The sequence below is a fragment of the Tasmannia lanceolata genome, unplaced genomic scaffold (assembly GCF_043159265.1).
Source record: "Tasmannia lanceolata isolate RefF3 unplaced genomic scaffold, GAP_Taslan_0.1 ptg000003l, whole genome shotgun sequence".
Lineage (NCBI taxonomy): Eukaryota > Viridiplantae > Streptophyta > Magnoliopsida > Canellales > Winteraceae > Tasmannia > Tasmannia lanceolata.
In genome coordinates this window covers 10,344,280-10,362,416 of record NW_027518680.1, presented here as the reverse complement: position 1 = coordinate 10,362,416, position 18,137 = coordinate 10,344,280, and the positions used below count along the sequence as shown (strand labels likewise).

The 18,137-nt window shown below is 38.7% G+C and overlaps 2 protein-coding genes across 7 annotated transcripts; one reads left to right on the top strand and one right to left on the bottom strand.

Moving 5' to 3' along the window:
* The first annotated feature begins 2,662 nt into the window (after positions 1-2,662).
* On the top strand, positions 2,663-6,517 carry LOC143850647 (putative wall-associated receptor kinase-like 16). The gene is made up of 3 exons (XM_077359868.1): positions 2,663-3,733; positions 3,974-4,129; positions 5,107-6,517. Exons 1-3 carry the CDS (start codon positions 2,872-2,874, stop codon positions 6,288-6,290), a joined length of 2,202 nt encoding a protein of 733 aa, XP_077215983.1. The 5' UTR covers positions 2,663-2,871; the 3' UTR covers positions 6,291-6,517.
* On the bottom strand, positions 5,224-16,350 carry LOC143850651 (chlorophyll a-b binding protein 7, chloroplastic-like). Of its 6 annotated transcripts, XM_077359884.1 has the most exons (8): positions 16,147-16,350; positions 15,883-16,049; positions 12,359-12,505; positions 11,936-12,068; positions 9,781-10,457; positions 8,986-9,038; positions 8,743-8,856; positions 5,224-5,651 (listed from the first exon to the last, which is right to left on the bottom strand). In XM_077359884.1, the coding sequence occupies exons 1-5, from the start codon at positions 16,273-16,275 to the stop codon at positions 10,323-10,325; spliced, it is 711 nt and encodes a 236-aa protein (XP_077215999.1). In that variant the 5' UTR covers positions 16,276-16,350; the 3' UTR covers positions 5,224-5,651; positions 8,743-8,856; positions 8,986-9,038; positions 9,781-10,322. The 6 variants fall into 6 exon arrangements, with proteins under 6 accessions (XP_077215999.1, XP_077215992.1, XP_077216003.1 ...); XM_077359877.1 differs by having other exon boundaries at positions 8,743-9,038; XM_077359888.1 differs by having other exon boundaries at positions 8,743-9,038; positions 11,932-12,068; positions 16,147-16,348.
* Positions 16,351-18,137: the final 1,787 nt, after the last annotated feature.

Here is an 18,137-nt window from a genome sequence, read left to right as displayed (position 1 = left end):
TAGCCCTCCAATCGATAGAGGTTTCCATAATTGTTGTTCCTCTTGAGGTGCCCGGAATCCGCCAATTTTTTGCAAGTGTCCTACATGAGTAATATAAAGTAGTTTTTTCGTCATTGTCATATGTCTATACCTCTTCTTGGTAGTTTTTTGCCGTAATTGTCATCGACAGTTACCTTTCGTTGGTACTTTTTGTATGTAGATTGATGATTTTACCCTCAAATAATTTCAAATAGAGATAGATGTTAGATATTAGCAAAGGGGTTAATGGTAAAAGAAAAGAAATTGTAGTAGATAAAATACATTAAAAAAAGGTGACAGCTGGCGTCTTTTTTTGACGCATCTGCAGGGGCATAAAAGAAGCGGAAATGACAAAAAAGAAGCAGCAGAAAAAGGATATACGTGGAAGTTTAATGAAATTCAAGGCGGGATACAATGGGAAATTAAGGCAAAGGGTGGAAGAAATTAACCCATCATTTTGCCTTTATATATAGTAGTTAGATTAGATTAGATTAGATTAGATTAGGCATGGGCCCACCCGAGGCCAGGTTGTGTATTTGGTTGGCACCCCATTGGCGGCACTTTAAAAAAAAAAAAGGGAAAAAATTGAACACGGGTCATGGTTATAGATTTTAGAAACCAACCCTCGCAAGGAAGGAAGATGCCTCACGGGTCTGGTCGATGGCTGCTTTTCGATCGCTATTGATGCATGACTGACTATTGACCAAAAAAAATAAAAATCTATCCCAGAGACTTCCTAATGTTTGGGGAATGCTAGCGCCACTCGCATAGATGGAGAAAAATGTGGTAACATTGGTGTTCACGATGATTGTGGTGGGGCATTGCCATTAAATTCATGTGTCTAGAATTCCTAACAAGTATAACTTTCTTCTCTTATGTCTCTTTCATTTTGTCTTGGCAGTTTCTGTTAGGGGTGGCCAACCGGTTCGGTTCTCGGTTCCTTTTTTTTTCGGTTCTTGGTTCTCGGTTCCATGAACCGTAAGAACCGAACCGAACCGTAGTACATAGTAGGACCGAACCGAACCGGACCGAACATAATCGGTTCGGTCCAGTCCAGTTCTTCGGTTCTAATGGCTAATTATTAATTATTAATTATAATTTATAAAAACTTTTAATTAAAGTTATAATATAAGTTACTTTCTTATTATAAGAATAGTATTAACTATTACTTATTAATATTATAAGTAATTTATATTATTAAGTATATGTATAATAGAAATATAAAATATATATATATATATATATATATATATATATATATATATATTCAAAGTTCGGTTTTTCGGTTCTTGAACCGAACCGAGAACATTAGACCCGGAACCGAATCGAATAAGTTCGGTTCTTCATCAGTGGAACCAAACCGGACCAAAAATATTTTTAAACAGTTCGGTTCCGGTTCGGTTCTGGCCACCCCTAGTTTCTGTCATGTCCATATACCACACGCGCAAACACACGTAAGAGGAGAATTTTTTTCATTACTGATAAGGTGTCTTTATCAAATTAAATGGGTAGTTGGAAATACACATTATTTTCAAAAAGCATATTTGGCATACCAACTCTTAATTTTTAGGGATAATTACATTTACACCCCCTCTAGTTTCTGACACATCCACTTCAACCCCTATAGTTTAAAAGTGACAAAGACATCCCCTCTAGTTTCGTTCTGTTTAAGGTTTGCCCCCTCAGCTGAAGGTTCGTCCATAGATTGAAGGGTTAGGATGATCCGATGGAGTTGATTTTTTGGGCACACCCTATCTATGTAAGGACCCATCAAATGAACGCTTTGGATCATCCAAATAATGTGGGCCCATACCCGAATCCAAAGCGTTTGGTAGTGTTTGGATTCGGGTATGGGCCCACATTATTTGGATGATCCAAAGCTTTCATTTGATGGGTCCTGACATAGATAGGGTGTGCCGAAAAAAGCAACTCCATCGGATCATCCTAACCCTTCAATCTATGGACAAACCCTACCTTAAACAAATTGAAACTGCAGGGGTGTATTTGTCACATTTAAAACTATAGGGGTGGAAGTGGATGTGTCAGAAACTAAAGGGGGGTGTAAATGTAATTATCCCTAAAAATAAAGCAGACGACTTCTTAGTTCTTTTACACCAAACACATGCTCTCTCTTTCATTTGTCTTGGTCACCCCCGCCTTATTAGTCAATCATGGCTAGCTACTTTTCACTATTTGTCACTTTTACTTATCCCAAAGACTTGAAGTCATATATGGCTTGGAGGATGCTAGCGCCACTCACTTAGATTGAGAAAAATGTGTTCATGGTTCGATTGTGGTGGGCCTTGCCAAGAAATTCTTGTGTCCCCATTGCACGAAGCTATTAACATGCAAATGTGTCATTTTTTTATCAAACGCGTATGACACTTGAATCCTTGTTTGACATTTCCTTTCTTTCTAGGAGCGTAGAAAGAGTCAAAGAGATGATATCCCTCATAACCTTTCTCATCAAATATTATATATATCATCCGGGCTTCTTTCTTATTATGTAATAAGTAGGTAAGAAGAAATTAAAAAAAAACAAGGAGAGATGGCACTTTTTTTTTTTTTTAACCCGGAATGATAACGACCCCAGGGCAGATCGGCAAATTTATATATAAAAGTTGGGACCATACAAGAGGAGGGAAAACCTCCTAGCCATCAATACAGGAAGCCGTAGCCCTAGAAAGAGAGTAAGGAGGAGGGGAAGCCTCTAACTCGACAAAATAGCAAGCTAAAGCCATAGGAAAAAGACAACAATCAATGCTTATAAGGGAGAGTGCCCTTAGTTGATCTTGCTTCTGATGTTGGGAAGGCTAAGTGCATCACATCTTGCTGCCCCTCTTGCCAGGCGAGATGGCACTTTATGTGTTGCTTCAGCTGTTATGGCTAACAACAGCATTAGCATCTTCAATAGCTAAACCTGGGTGCCTAGATAAATGCGGTAACATCACCATTCCCTTTCCTTTTGGCATTGGAGATCCCAACTGTTTCATCAACGGCTGGTTCAACGTATCCTGCAACACCACCTTTGACCCTCCTAAGCCATTCCTATACCTTCGTGAAATTGAGGTTCTTGAGATTTTGTTAAAAGAAGGGCAAATACGCGTTAGTGGTTGGATGGGAAGGGACTGTTACTCCGAGACGGCCCCCGGGAAAAATCGTTCCCGTGGGTCCACTAATTTTACAGGAACCCCATACACTTTTTCCAGTACACAAAACATATTCACTGCCATTGGCTGCGACACCCAGGCCTATATCAGAGGCCCCAGTGGTACAGACTTCACTACTGGATGTGTCTCAATTTGCGCTAACAAAGAGCGCTTAAGAAACGGGACGTGCTCCGGCATTGGCTGTTGCCAGACCTCTATCCCAGAGGATTTCAAGTACTTGAGATTCTCCCTTGAAAGCTTTAGCAACCATACTAGCACCAAGGATTTCAGTCCATGTAGCTACGCCTTTTTAGTCCAAAAGGATTACTTCAATTTCTCCATTCCACTCATCTCCGTTCAAAATTTCTCTGATGAAACTAAGAGAAAGTTCCCAAGGGTACTAGACTGGGTGATAGGGAATGAAAAGTGCGAAGTAGCTCGGAGAAACACTTCTACTTATGCATGCGGCTCGAAAAATACCTGTAACGATTCAGACAGTGGTGGGTATCGTTGCTATTGCCCAAAGGGGTTCGAAGGGAACCCTTACCTTCCTGATGCATGCCAAGGTATTCTTTCTCATTCTCTATGCAAACACTCAAACCAAAACATGGTAGAGAAACTGGTTGAGTTGGTTGACCGGGAATTTTCTCATGTCAGCTCACCAATATTATAAAGATGACAAAAAAGTATAACTCGTTAGCATCATTTTGCAACTCCTTTTGTAATAAGAAAATGGAATCTCCTCTATTGGAATATGTTTATTTAAGTCCTAACGAGAGATGCTGTTGCTTGTGATGGCTGTGTAGATATTGATGAGTGCGTCGGTTATCCAAATCCCTGCAAAAATGGGAAATGCCATAATACGGAAGGAAGCTATTCTTGCAGATGCCCAAAGGGCACACTTGGTGATTATGGGGAAGACGGATCTGGTTGCCAATTTCCAACCCTCCAAGTTGTTCTAGGTAATTCCCTCTTACCTCTTCAAACAAAATTTTGCAATAAAACTCAAAGGGCCACTACAACAAAAATGCTTATTACCGACATTCTATCACCGGCGTTCTGAAAAAACGTACCTAATTTTATATATACACCGACGTTCATATATTAGAACGATGGTGAAGGGCTCTTCCCACAGGGGTTGATCTCATGAGAGAGAGAGAGAGAGAGAGAGAGAGAGAGTAATCATTCTATAAAAAAGAAGAAAGGCATTTCGTGGCTGGCTTTTGCATGTGAGAGCCAGCCACGAAATGATAATTAAAAATATAAATTTCTACGCGATTTTTTTGGTAGCTTCCCCTACTTTTTATTAGAGTTTTCTTCCTTGGCTCAAATGGAGCTTATTGGGAACTGTAACATCCAATGAAAACATTCTACATCGAGAGAGAAGGGTGAAAATACCAACTTCTAAATGCAAAATGATTTACACTACAAGTAAATTTAAAAGGGAAACAATAGGTTGTGGAGGACTTTTCTTCTGTCCTATTTTCTCCAAATGAAACCATATTTTAGATTGCGAAATTTCAACCCTATGGAAAGTCCTCCTACGGAAAACAATCGATTCCCTAAGACATTTACTAAATCCACATTTCCTAAATCCGGTCTCTCTCTCTCTCTCTCTCATGCATAGGCAGAAGCGCGCCCACACACATGAAATACTTTGTATTACATTATTTAGATATTGTGGATTGTTTCTCCATCCTCAATGTTTATATAGCTATCAAAGACGAGGTCCCTCTCGAGTCTACCTCTGGAGGTCTGTAAATGGAGTCCCACTTGTGGAAACTAGATGGGACCATTTCAACTCGTGAGGATGCCTTGTATCACACATAAAGGGGGTCTCATCTCTCCCAAGCATTATTTACATGGGGTCCCATTACGTCTTTCTTTCCCAATCCTTGATAATTTTAACATCTTGCCCATGTCATGTGTGTTGATTCAGGTGTATGTGTAGGCCTTCTGTTTCTACTTATTAGCAGTTCTTGGATATACTGGGGAGTAAGGAAAAGAAAGCTCATCAAACTAAAAGAGAAATTCTTCCAACAAAACGGAGGCTTGCTATTACAAGAACAAATTTCTTCCCATGAAAGTGTTACCAATACAGCCAAGATCTTTACTGAAGAGGTACTTAGAAGGGCAACTGACAATTATGACCAAAATCGAATCATTGGTCGAGGGGGTTATGGTACAGTTTACAAAGGAATTTTAGCAGATCATCGAATAGTTGCCATTAAGAAGTCCAGAGTAGCCGATGGAATCCAAATCGAGCAATTTATAAATGAGATTTCTATTCTTTTACAAATCAACCATAGGAATGTAGTGAAGTTGTTGGGTTGTTGCTTGGAGACTGAAGTTCCCTTACTAGTTTACGAGTTTATCTCCAATGAAACCCTCTTCCACCATGTCCATGGCAAGGGTGGTGCATCTTCCATTTCATGGGAAAACCGTTTGAGAATCGCTTCTGAAGCTGCAGGAGCACTTGCTTATCTGCATTCAGCAACTTCCTTACCAATCATTCACAGAGATGTCAAATCTACCAACATACTATTAGATGAAAATTATACAGCAAAAGTGTCTGATTTTGGAGCTTCAAAATTGGTTCCTTTGGATTATACTGAAATAACAACGTTAGTGCAAGGGACCCTAGGATACTTGGATCCGGAATACTTTCAGACAAGTCAATTAACAGAGAAGAGTGATGTCTATAGCTTTGGAGTGGTTCTTTTGGAGCTCTTAACAGGGGACCAACCAGTTTCTTCCGATAGATCCGAGAAAGAGAGAAATCTTTCTATGTATTTCATTTCGTCAATGAAAGAAAACCGTCTTTTTGAAATCTTGGAGAAACGAGTTGTGGATGAGGGAGGGACAGAGCAAATCTATGCAGTTGCTGATCTTGCAAAGAGGTGCTTGAGAATGAGAGGAGAAGAAAGGCCGACGATGAAAGAGGTGGTTGTGGAGCTCGATGGATTGAGAAGGTTGGAGGTACACCCTTGGGTTGAACTGAATAAGAACGAGAGTGAATATTTGCTTGGTGAACCATCCGGACTCTACAACAGCAGCCAAGGTGTTGGGAAAGATAGTTTGGAAGCCAAAGACGTCTTATTAGAGTTAGAGATCGGACGGTGATTGCGATGCTCGTTATTAAGATTATTAAGTTCTTATTGTTAGCAAAAAGATTATTGTTGGCCAAAATAGAATGTTTTCTATTATAAGTATAGATATAAAAAAGAGTTGTATTTATGTGTAATCTCTTTGCCATTATTTAATGTAGTTCGCATGCCCCGACGAGGGCACCGAATTCACATGCAAACCTATATAATATTTCATCTAAGAGATTCAAATACCATCAAACTACTCTCCCCCCTCTCTCTCTCTCTCTCTCTCTCTCTCTCTCTCTCTCTCTCTCTCTCTCGAATGGAAATGGATTAAATTAAAGATAGGAAGAATGGGACAACCCCCACGATCAAGATAATCAAGAACAAACAACAAGAAAGGAAAAGGCAACAAAAGACAACAACACATTAAGGAGTAAGGAAATCATGTACTTCCAACTCCACCCTCGATGCCCCTCCCTAGCTAGCCTATCGGCCTCGCTATTAGTCGATCACCTTACATGATGGAAAGAGAATGACGAACCCTCCACCCAATATGATAACTATTCAAGCAACCTTATCCAATTCAAGGAGTCTCCTTCTACTAACCTTATCCAATGGATTATGATCAACAACCTTATTCCTTGATGCATCACTCTAATCTCCGCCTCAATGGAGTATGTGGCCTCAATGGGACCCAATGCCCAAATTGTTTATAACACATTCCTGAGAGGCTTCTTGCTCCCGGCGGTCCGAGATTCCCCAATCTGATCTTTTCTTATGACTCCAAGATTCTGGTGAGTAATCTAGTTATTTTTTCTTGACCTCTCAATCATGAATAGTCTTTTTTGTTCTTCGTGTCTTTCTCACTTGATACAGCTATGGGTCATGCAACCATGTCATGATCCCGGGGCTCTTGGCCTCTGCTTACATATAGTTGTTTCCTTTCTACATGTATATTTGCACCTTTCACACTGTCTTTCGCCCTCTCTTACTACCACTTCTCCTTTCTTTCATCATTTCCTTTTTCGAAACCTCCGAAAAACAAGGAAAACCCTGCTGCGGTTGAACCCCATGAAGTCCATAAGTGTAAACCAACCCAAACCTGCTAAAAAAATCAGAAGAATACCACTAAATGATAGGTGGCTATCCACGATAGAACCACGTACGTACCTCGGACCCATCCGCATAGGCATGCCTTCAACGAGTAGTCACCCAATGAATCCGTGTTCTCTAAAGCCTAGGAAAGCCCCATTATTTTACGTAAAATCTTCATTTTCAAGTAGAGACCGATATAAGTGCCTAGCAGCTTCCAATCCCGTATCCGAAATGCAGACCATACTTTGGGAAAGGGGAATGATGCCGTAAATGAAATCTAACTGGGTCCTACCGGAATACCCCAAAACTAGCGTATACATGAAACTTATTTAACTTACCAATATACGTAGTGATTTAGTTGTTGGGAGGATATACATGAAAATTATTTAACTTACCAAAATACCCCAAAACTAATCGTTTTCTAGATGTTGGAAGGAGTAATTGGGTAAAAAGTATTTAACGCCCGAAAATACCACTAAAACTAGTCGTTTTCTAGTTGTTGGGGGTATTTTCAGTAAAAATATAAAAAATAAAATAAAAATAGTGTGTCGTGCCTTGCCAGACCAGCTTAGATTATATTATTGGGCCGTGCCTCACATGACCTCACTATAGCACACGGGCCATGCAAAGCCCACGTGCCGGGCTTTGCTTCTATTACTCTATAAGTCCCACCATCACCAACTTCCTTTCATCAAACTCCTCAAACTCTTCAAAGTACTTCATTAGAGCAAGCACAAAGGCTTGTGCATCTTCAGAAGGCACGAGGAACGAGTGCACACAAATGAAGACGGTGAAAACGGTTGGAAATTAGCTTTTAAATTACTTAAATTTTGAAAGATACATATGAAAATGGTTAGAAACTATTATGTTTTGATGTACTTGAATTTTGAAAGATATATAAAGAAAATATTACATACAAGCTCCCCTCATGACTCTCCCAAACTTAGACTCTTTTAGACCCCACGCTTCCCCGCCCCCGCTCTAGCCTCAGCCTCCGCCCCCGCACCCGCTTCGTGCTTCTAAGATCACGACACATATTTGTACATATGGTGATTGATAAAAAATGTTTAGAAACATTCAATTGACCATTTACATTGCTTCTTCAGCAGCACTGTGTTAAATATATGACTACACATTCACATATACTTCTATTGTATTTTATCTTTAAAGCATTTTATTGCCAGATTTTGTAAAAGTAAAACAACATATTTTTTGCAGTTCATCATATTAGTTTTTCTCAGGGTTCCCGTGCTTAGTATTTTGTCCTCTGTGATTGGTGCCAAATATTTAGAAGAAAGATGTGTGTTTTTTGTTTTAATTTGATGAAATTCTGATCTCTGAGAATGAAATAGAGGGTAATACTGCAGCAGTTAGAAATAGATATTCACCTGCTATACCATGGCCAACGAAGTTCAAAGCATTTAGATTGTTCATGGCAGCATAGATCTGCTTAATTGGGATTTTCTGACGGCCAGACGCTTCATTTATTAACTCCTTGGAATCTGTAGAAGTAAACAAGCCATTGATCAAATTTGGTAAGTGTTATAAGGGGTAAAGTTAAAGTGGAAGAATCTAAGAATGGAAAATGCTATGAGATGCCAGATTTTTCTTATGGAACATTAGATTTAGACATTTCTTTGCCAAGTGAAAATCCTTATGAGGCCCCCATTTAGTAGCCACAGACCTGTTTCAAAGCAAAAATTGAAAAGGTTAGAGAGTTTAAAATGATGCAGATAGAATGGGGATTTGATCATCGTCAACAACAAAAAAGTTTCACATGTGGCTATTGTAGACCTCAATTTACCATAAGTTTCTTGTTTGTTTACAAATAAGAATATCCCTAGGAGGCCCCCAATTATTTGCTATAGATCAGTTTCAGGGCAAAAATTGCAAAAGTTAGAGAAGAGTTAAAAATGATTCACATATAATGGGGGATTTGATCATTGCTCTTAAAAAAAAAAAAGGATTCACATTTGGCTATGCCGACCTCTTTGTACCATCAATTTGTTGTTTATCTACAAATAATTGGATGATTCATTAACAAACTAAGGAAAAAAGAACAAGTAAATATACAGAAAGAAACAGCATAATTGAGACATTTCAGTAAGCAAATCAAGATAAAGGAATCGGTGGAAAAGTCATCACTGAACAAAGAAAGCAGCATAGAAAGATAAGATTATGCACCCAAAGAGCCCTAATAGAGCAAGCTCACAATAAAGGATTATTCCCCTTTTCTAAAATAACCACTATCCATCTGCAATCACCTTCTTCAAGACAGTAGAGTTGTGAAAAGGAAATCTATTTCAGAGGTAAAAATCAAAGAAATACAAGAAGAAACACAAATCTTTGGAATGGAATTTCAATATTAGAGAACCGGAAAAAAAATCCACGTTTATTTTTCCATGGTTATAAAGAAACCCACTCACCATTAATAGAAAAAAAAAAGCTGTGAGTAAATTATATCCACAACCTATAAAATTAAAAAGTAAAAAATAAAATAAAATATCCTGTTGAGGTAAAGCATATGCAGACCCACTTATCAGGTAACAGAAAAGTTCCAAAGAAAACATTCACTTTACAAAAATACCCCCAAACTAATCGTTTTCTAGATGTTGGAAGGGGTAATTGGGTAAAAAGTATTTAACTCACGAAAATACCCTAAACTAGTCGTTTTCTAGTTGTTGAGGGTATTTTTCAGTAAAAATATTAAAAAATAAAAATCGTGTGTCGTGCCTTGCCAGTCCATCATGGGCCGCAGACCAGACCAGGTTAGATTATATTATTGGGCCATGCCTCACACGACCCATCACTATAGCACACGGGCCGTGCACAGCCCACATGCTGGGCCGGGCCGCCCTCCTGGCCCAATTGTCACCTTGTTATTAGATTATGCAATCTTTATTTTGAGAATGAAATTCAGCACGGACATGAAATTTCAAAAACAAACAAGAGAGTTCAGTCCTTCCCTTTACGGTCCCAATTCACAGATGAACGAGTGAGGCCGCAGGAAAAGAGTAATGAATCGTGCCGACATTAGTGACGGAGATCGTGTGGATGGGCGTTGTAGGGATGTTTGAAGACTCCTGGGACGAGGCCCAAACCGCTGCCTGGCGTAAATGATGAAAACAGTGAAAAGAAAGACAAAAAGTGAAAAGCTTGAGGGAAGAAAATTGTAGAAAAATAGCTTGAGAAAAAGAGAGCTTGACTGTTTGATAGCTTGTAGGGAGCTTGTGCTCTTGAATTTTTTGCCATTGAAGGGTTGTAGAGGGGGCTATTTATAGGTAAAAAAGAGGAGAAAGTGCTATTTTTAGTGTTTCAATTAAGGGTTCTCAAAATCTGATTTGATTGGATTTGGATGAAATTTTGGAACGGAATCAGTGTAAAATAGGTTGTTTAGAAGGCATTTGGTAAGGTGATTGGAAGATTTGGGTAGAAGTTAGGGATTTGACATAGATTTGGGCATTTGGGGAAGGTTTTAAAGGGGGAAAATCGGATTTACGTGTGGGGATATGGTATCTAAGTTGTGGTTTAGGGTTATTTGAATGGATTTGTGTATTTAAGGAAGATTTGGGTGAAGCAATGGGAGAGGATTGGGCTGGTTTTCCATTTTGGGGAGAAATCGTGTCTTTGGAATGAAAATCACGTTTTAAGGGCTCAATGGCATGGTGTTGTAAATTCAATTGTTTTCTTGGTTTTTTGCATACTTAAAAGGATGGTGGCATGGGCGGTAAAAAATAACAAAACAAGGGCATTTTGGTGGTTCTTTAGAAAGCTCTCCACCATAACAGAACATTCAACATACCACGGCTTACATTATATCCTAGCACTCGATATTGGGTGCTACCACCACGGTAACATTTAAGGTGAGGGAGGGAAAGAGATATGCAATTATAATTACATATTCCGTTATATTATATATTAAATTTTGTAGCTAGCCATCTATAAGAGCCTATGCAACTAATATAAACATTTATATTGGTTAAATTTACAAATATGATGTCATAAATTAATCTATAGATGGGCCGTGAAGGTTGTGGATACGCTGGAAAATAGTAATTAAGAAAAGCATGACTAAGACGTCATTTCAAGCATTGGAAATTGACAAACTATATCAGTGGGTCATTTTCGTTTAATAATGACAATAGAAGATGCTTCATCAGAAACAGTACACCTGAAACCAACCAGTTATTCAAGGTTATACATTGACAACCAACAAACTTTAAGGATGTCAGTCAAATCCCTCTTGATTGGAGAAATTAGAGAAGAGAATTGAAAAAAATCAAGAAGGGCTAAGGCACACCACGGAATCTTTGAGGAAGAAGGGTTTCAAGTTAGAACTCACACTTGTCTCCCACCCACCCACTACTTTCCATAGCCTCCCCCCAACAGATGAAATATGCCAAGTGATTTTACTTTTGGAAGAAAATAATGAGTGAAGGATTTCAAGTTGGAATGCACTGTCCTTAAAGCATCATTAGATCACACAAATAGGTGTAAATGAAACCACTATTGAGTAATATATTAAAGTTTAATTGAAAATTTTCCCGGGTTCATAAATTATCATGCCGCATAGATACTTGCCTTAAGCTTTGCATAGCCAACTCGCCACCACACAGGTTCGACAAAGTGCACAATGCCAAAGTGGTCTAACAATTCTGGAATAAGAACACCAAGTGATGCAAGCATAGCCCAACGAGCATGAAGTATTTCAAAGCTGCAGGGAGGTAACAGAACTTAGAATTTTCGTCTTGGAATATTGAAAACTTCAATGTTGGGTTTGGCAAGTCTATGGGCATCTTGAAATTGTTTTGTCAATGAATTTCATACAAGCATAATTATTTCAGGTTGATCTGATCAGTAGAGATGGTCAAATTTGTTCCTATCTCCATATCAGTTATAAGGTTCAGTGCCAACTGCCTTTTCGATGGTGATGAGAAGGATGTAATATGTTCAACGTGTTAGTGGGTAATTAAAGATGAACAAAAAATAGCATAGTTTACGTACTTGAAATATTTCTGGAAGGCTACAGGATCCTTGCTCAGGCCTGCGACATCAAAGCCGTAATCACCAGGAAATTCTCCAGTGAGGTATGCAGGATACTCGTAAGGGATAGGACCAAGCCAGAGAGGGCGCTCCTTTCCATACCAAAAACTGAACAATAGTTAAGTGTTATGTCATTAAATGTAACAAAAAAAATAAGTTACTCAGATAATATCCAAATGGTCATTTAATTTTTAAGACTTTAGAGATGCACATTCTGCTCTTTCAGTTTCGTACATGTAGGTGTGGCAGAAAGCAGAGTTTAACATTCAGAACAGTTATGGTGCTTTCTCAAATAGTTCGTTGGTTATAACTATCAGGAATGAAGTTGACTTGGCAATACACCAATCTTTTTTCTTATTTTGATAAAAATTTATGAAATAGGGTAATTGAAAGCCAATCACATGAAAGCCTCATGTGTAGGGAAGCAGACAATATCACCAGTATTAGCAAATATGGGGTTGAATACAAAATTTTTATTCTTTACTGTCTTGGCCGCTTCTCTCCTTGGAGAAGTAGTTTTTTATTGTGGGTGTGCGGTTGCAGGGAAGCAGGAGAGGGGAAGTATTCATGCTTTAACTTTGCTTGTAATTTATTTATTTGGGCAAAGAAATGAATAAATAAAAGTATTATAACAAAGTAGGACCAAAAGCACGGCAAACCATAAGAAGGATTGTGTAGAGACACATCTAAAAGCAAAGACAAAAAGAATGTCTGGTATTTGGATTATCATGATGAATCAACCCTACTGATTTTAAGGCTCATCATGCATCTGATAATTGAGAATGCCGAGACACAGCTCAAAAAACCAGTTGACAAACATGCCCTAAACAGAAGGGGACTAACCTGTTAAGTTACCAACTTCTCCAGAAGCTTAAGCTGTTGGAGAGAGGCGTTATTTATCTTTTATACTTTAAAACTCCCCCGCACGTGTGGCCCACTTGGCAAACACGTGGCACATGTGGTCCCACTTTGGGCCGACCATCGCATGTGGATTTTTGCTACCCGGGAGGTTTGAACTCGAGACCTTTGGCTCTGATACTATGTTAACTTATCAACTTCTCCAGAAGCTTAAGCTGTTGGAGAGAGGCGTTATTTATCTTTTATACTTTAGTTTAACATAACCTTTTATCTTGTCAAAACTGGAGAACACTAAAAGATCCCTAATTCACGACCTTTGAAGTAGTGGCACGTTCATGATCCAAATGATTCAAAGGTCGCTCATTGATGCTTCTAATGTTGGTTTGGGTGCATTACTCTATCAAAAAGGTCGCTCATTGCTTATTAAAGTGAGAAGTTTAGCGGTGCCAAATTACGCTATTCCACATATGACGAGTTTAACGCCGTGGTGCAAACTCTACGACATTGGAGCCACTATTTGATTGAAAGATACTTTGTCTAATATTTCAATCATGAATCCTTGAATATTAGTAATAGCCTACAAAGCATAGCTCAAGACATGCAAAGTAGGCTGCTTATTTACAAGAGTTCACTTTCATATTGAAGCACAAATTGAGCGTTCAAAATCGCATAGCCAATGCTTTACGATGGAGACCATCTTTGCTAAATCTTACACACCAAGGCACTTGGGTTTGAGATGTGTCGTGATTTATATATTTATGATCTGTACTTTAAGAACATATGAAGGAAAGTGGAATGGTTTCTTCATTCAAGATGGTTTCCTATTTAAAGAAAATCAATTGTGTTAAAATACTCTACAGGTCAAAATCATCCAAGAGCTGCATGGGGAAGGGCACTTTGGGAGAGATAAGACTTTACAACTTACAGCCACAGAATCATTTGGGCCATATATTCACAAGGAAGTGTTTTGATTTGTTGAATGATGCCATGCGTGCTCAACCTCGAAGAGAATCACAAATAATCCCAGACTTTATACGTCGTTATTTATGCCAGAAGCTCGATGGACAGATAAGAGTATAGATTTTGTCTTGAGTCATACAAGAACACAAAGAGGTATGGATTCGGCATTTTTAGTAGTTGATCGATTTTCAAAGATGAGGCATCTTATAGCTTCTCAGAAGACAATGGATGCATCACATATCACTTCTTTATACTTCCATGAGATTGTTCACCTAAACGATGTGTCAAGTTCCATTACTTCAACTTTTGGCTAAGTCTTTGAAAACTTTTTTGCACCAGACTCTCATTTGGTAGCACTTGTCATCCACATATCGATGGGAAAAAGGATGTTGTGAATTGAAGCCTTGGTCATTTTCTCTGTAGCCTTCTTGGGAGCAATCCTAAGAATTCGAGAATAATGCTTTATTCGAAGCCAAATTTGCATTCATTAGGTCTACAAACAGATTATGGAAATTCAATCCATCTGAGGTGGCATTCGAATTTAATTCTAAATCTGCCTTGATCTTGCTCTGGTACCAAACATGAAGCGTGTATATTGTAATACAAAAATGTTGATGCTAAACCTCATAAGATTGATTCTCACGTGAAAAATCATGTGGACAAACATCGCCAGAAAGTAGTGTTTGATGTGGGAGATTTTGCTTGGGTCATCCTCAATAAAGATTGTTCCCTGAGTGCTTAATGTAGTGAACTCAGTCCGTGGAAGATTGATCCTTATGAAATACTTGAAAAGATCAACATCAATGCCAACCGATTGAACCTTCCAAGCCATAATCTTACTCTTGATGTGTTCAACGTCAAGCACCTAGCTCCATATCGTGGAGATTCAACGAAAGAATAAGAGTTGAACTTGAGGACGAGTTCTCCTCTCAACCTAGAGAGAATGATGCAGATCAGGTGGGACATGATTACATAGAGGTTCTGAATCATGCTAAGAATAAACCCATCAATGGTTTAAGAAGAAACACATGTTTTACCATGTTGAAGACGCAATCCACCGATTGAAACTCCAATCCATCAATCGTGGCGTTTAATAGTAAATTGACTGATCTGGAAATCAATTGAGGGATGTTCGAAACAATAGCTATGAAAGTTATCTCTAGCATTTTTTATTTTGAATATATTTCTTTTCCAAGACAAGTTATTGTTGGATTATGGTTCTTTTTGCATCTAAGTGCTGCTATTAGATGAATGCACGAATTAGGATTTATTTTTATTTTTTTTTGGGGGGGGGGGGGGGGGGGGGGGGGGGGCGCTGGCTGGCTTTGTTATGATTATTGAGTTTTTAATCTAATTTTATATAAAAGTTGAGGGAGACACCCTCTTCTCTTCTTGAGTTCTTGTGTTTCCTGTATACAAATCCTAATATACTTTTAATCTAATGAATTATGCCAAACGCCTAAATGGGTGCCTGATCATAAAGGCAATAATTGATTTCAAAATTTGAATTATGGGGTGTGTAAACAAAAGGCAATGTAAATTCCCACATTTTCCAAAACCCAAAACCCCTAAACCAATCCCCATTCAAGAAACAAAGAAGACCCAAGAAATATAAAAGAAAAAAAAACTCAAATCAAACAATCAACACTGAAAAACCCTCAACTTGCCTCTCTTCTCTAGCACTTTCTGCCAACGCCTTGAACTTGGATGAATCCTCCATGGCAACCTTCTTGGTGCTCTGTAACCTCTTCTGTAGGGCCTCTCCAATGGAACTGTTGGCAATGGCTTTCACGGCAGTGAAAGGAATCGCAGAGAATATTAGAACCCCAGCAAGCTACAACAAGAGTCCGAGATTGAAATCAAAATCTAGAGAGAGAGAGAGAAAACAAAACCCTTCAAGTAGGGAAGAAGAAGCAGATAGAAAAGCAGACCTCTTGCCATGAGGCTTTACAAACAGGATACGGGGATTTGGGATTTAAATAGCGAGTTCGAGGCCTTGAGTTAAAAACCCTTGAAGCCATTCCTTTTAGAGAATAAGGGGGTGGTAAGACGAGAGCCATGTCTCTCTTACATGGAGGATGGAGCTTTAGATCATGGATAAAAAAGGGAAAGTCGAGGAATTTATATTCATTTATCTTTAACCACTCAAAATCTTTTTGGAGCAACTAAAATCCATGATCCCTTTAATTAAGAGTAAGTCCTTCACTAAATTCCAAATTAAGAACTCTCTCTTAAGGTTCAACCAATGATAAATAAGAGGAATGATAGATACAAGGGCGCCCTTGTATAAAGAGACAGAAAAGGGCTCTTGATTGGATCCACGTCATTAAAGTGCAACCCAATTTACTTTCTCATCTGTTTTTTGAAAGGTTACCAAAAATGATGTGGATCCAATCAAGAGCCCTTCTCCTTCTCCGCCTCCTTATGCAAGGGCCCCCTTGCAAGTATCATGTCCTCAATAAATAAATCCGTTAACAAATTTTTTTGTCTCTATCAATGCTGGAAATAAGATAAATAAATCTAATAATGTCCAAACTAAGTAAATCCTCACTCATCATCCCATTTCCCATTCCGCGTATCTATATCTATTCCCCGTAATCTGAAAAATGACATTTAAGGAATGAGCTAATGCTCATGGAGTGGACAAGCGTCCTATAACGGATGGATCAAGTATGCAATTTAACATAAGCAAACAACTTTGATAGTCATAGTCGTTTCGCAAAACATATAATGCAAGAGAAATTCATCACCACTATAAAATTCCATGAGTTCTCATATAACGACAACCATGATCAATTGAATTTCGTTCAATTAATCCGTTACGGATCTCTCATCCACGATCATAAATATGAAATATTTACTTATGACATGTTTCTTAGATCCTGCAGCCTATACTAGGTATTTCTTCCCTAGGGTTTCCCAAAGTTCTTTTACAGATTCATCATACATTTTATTATTTAAAGCATTTACAATGTGTTCCCCCATATGTATTCATCCTTTTTCCAATTATTAGAAACACAAGATCTAGCATGCTCATTTTCCTCTACGTAAGGGTGTCAATTTTGGCTCGGGCTCGGAAGCTCGCTCGAGCTCGTCTCGAAAAAAGCTCGGCTCGAGCTCGGCTCGAATCCTTAACGAGCCGAGCCCGAGTTAGGCTCGGCTCGGCTCGGCTCGTTAAGGCTCGTTAAGAATTTAATATGTTTAAATATATATATTATATATTAATATATACACTAAAAGGGTTGTCTAGGGAGTGAAAGGGGGAGGCAAAATATGTCACTTCTTTTTTGGAACCCCATTTGTTACTTGGACCACCCCCTAGTGTAAAAAGAGTAGTAAAAAAACACTAGATAGGGCTGTCCAGGGAAAATGAGGGGTGTAAAATTAAAATAATTCGAGCTCGATAAGGCTCGCGAGCCTGACCGAGCAGAGCCGAGCCGAGCCTGGTTCAAGCCCGAGCCGAGCCTGGCTTTTGAGCTTAAAGAGCCGAGCCGAGCCTGGCCAAGCTCGGCTCGCCTCGGCTCGTTTACACCCCTACCTCTACGTTATTAACAAATACAGATAGCACATATTCAAGTTTAGAGTTGTAAGTAAAAACCTGAGTTTTTGTTGCCATCTCATAAAATCCGATCCATCAAACTTTTCAGGCCTTCCGGCATGAGTCGAAGACATGATTGGATAATCCAAAATATCTCTTTATAAAAATCAGTATACTTGTCTCAAGATTGTTGTTAGGGAATACTAGGGGATTTTAGATTGTACCTTTGAAGAATCTGATTTTGATAACATTGTAGTAATAGATCTATAAAATAACAGCAAAACAATGAAGAAAAAACTTATCAGCGAATTGAGGCATGAATCTTAAATCGCTGTCCTCGAGACCAGTATCGCCCCCACATATGAAGAGTCGTGGTGCAAATTG

Coding starts and splice junctions, on each gene's coding strand:
- LOC143850647 (XM_077359868.1), top strand. CDS start 2,872: ATGGCACTTTATGTGTTGCTTCAGCTGTTATGGCTAACAACAGCATTA. Junction 3,734..3,973: donor CCTTCCTGATGCATGCCAAG/GTATTCTTTCTC, acceptor ATGGCTGTGTAG/ATATTGATGAGTGCGTCGGT. Junction 4,130..5,106: donor AACCCTCCAAGTTGTTCTAG/GTAATTCCCTCT, acceptor GTGTTGATTCAG/GTGTATGTGTAGGCCTTCTG.
- LOC143850651 (XM_077359877.1), bottom strand. CDS start 16,275: ATGGCTCTCGTCTTACCACCCCCTTATTCTCTAAAAGGAATGGCTTCA. Junction 12,506..15,882: donor GAAAGTGCTAGAGAAGAGAG/GCAAGTTGAGGG, acceptor ACTATTGTTCAG/TTTTTGGTATGGAAAGGAGC. Junction 10,458..11,935: donor TTGGCTATGCAAAGCTTAAG/GCAAGTATCTAT, acceptor TACGCCAGGCAG/CGGTTTGGGCCTCGTCCCAG.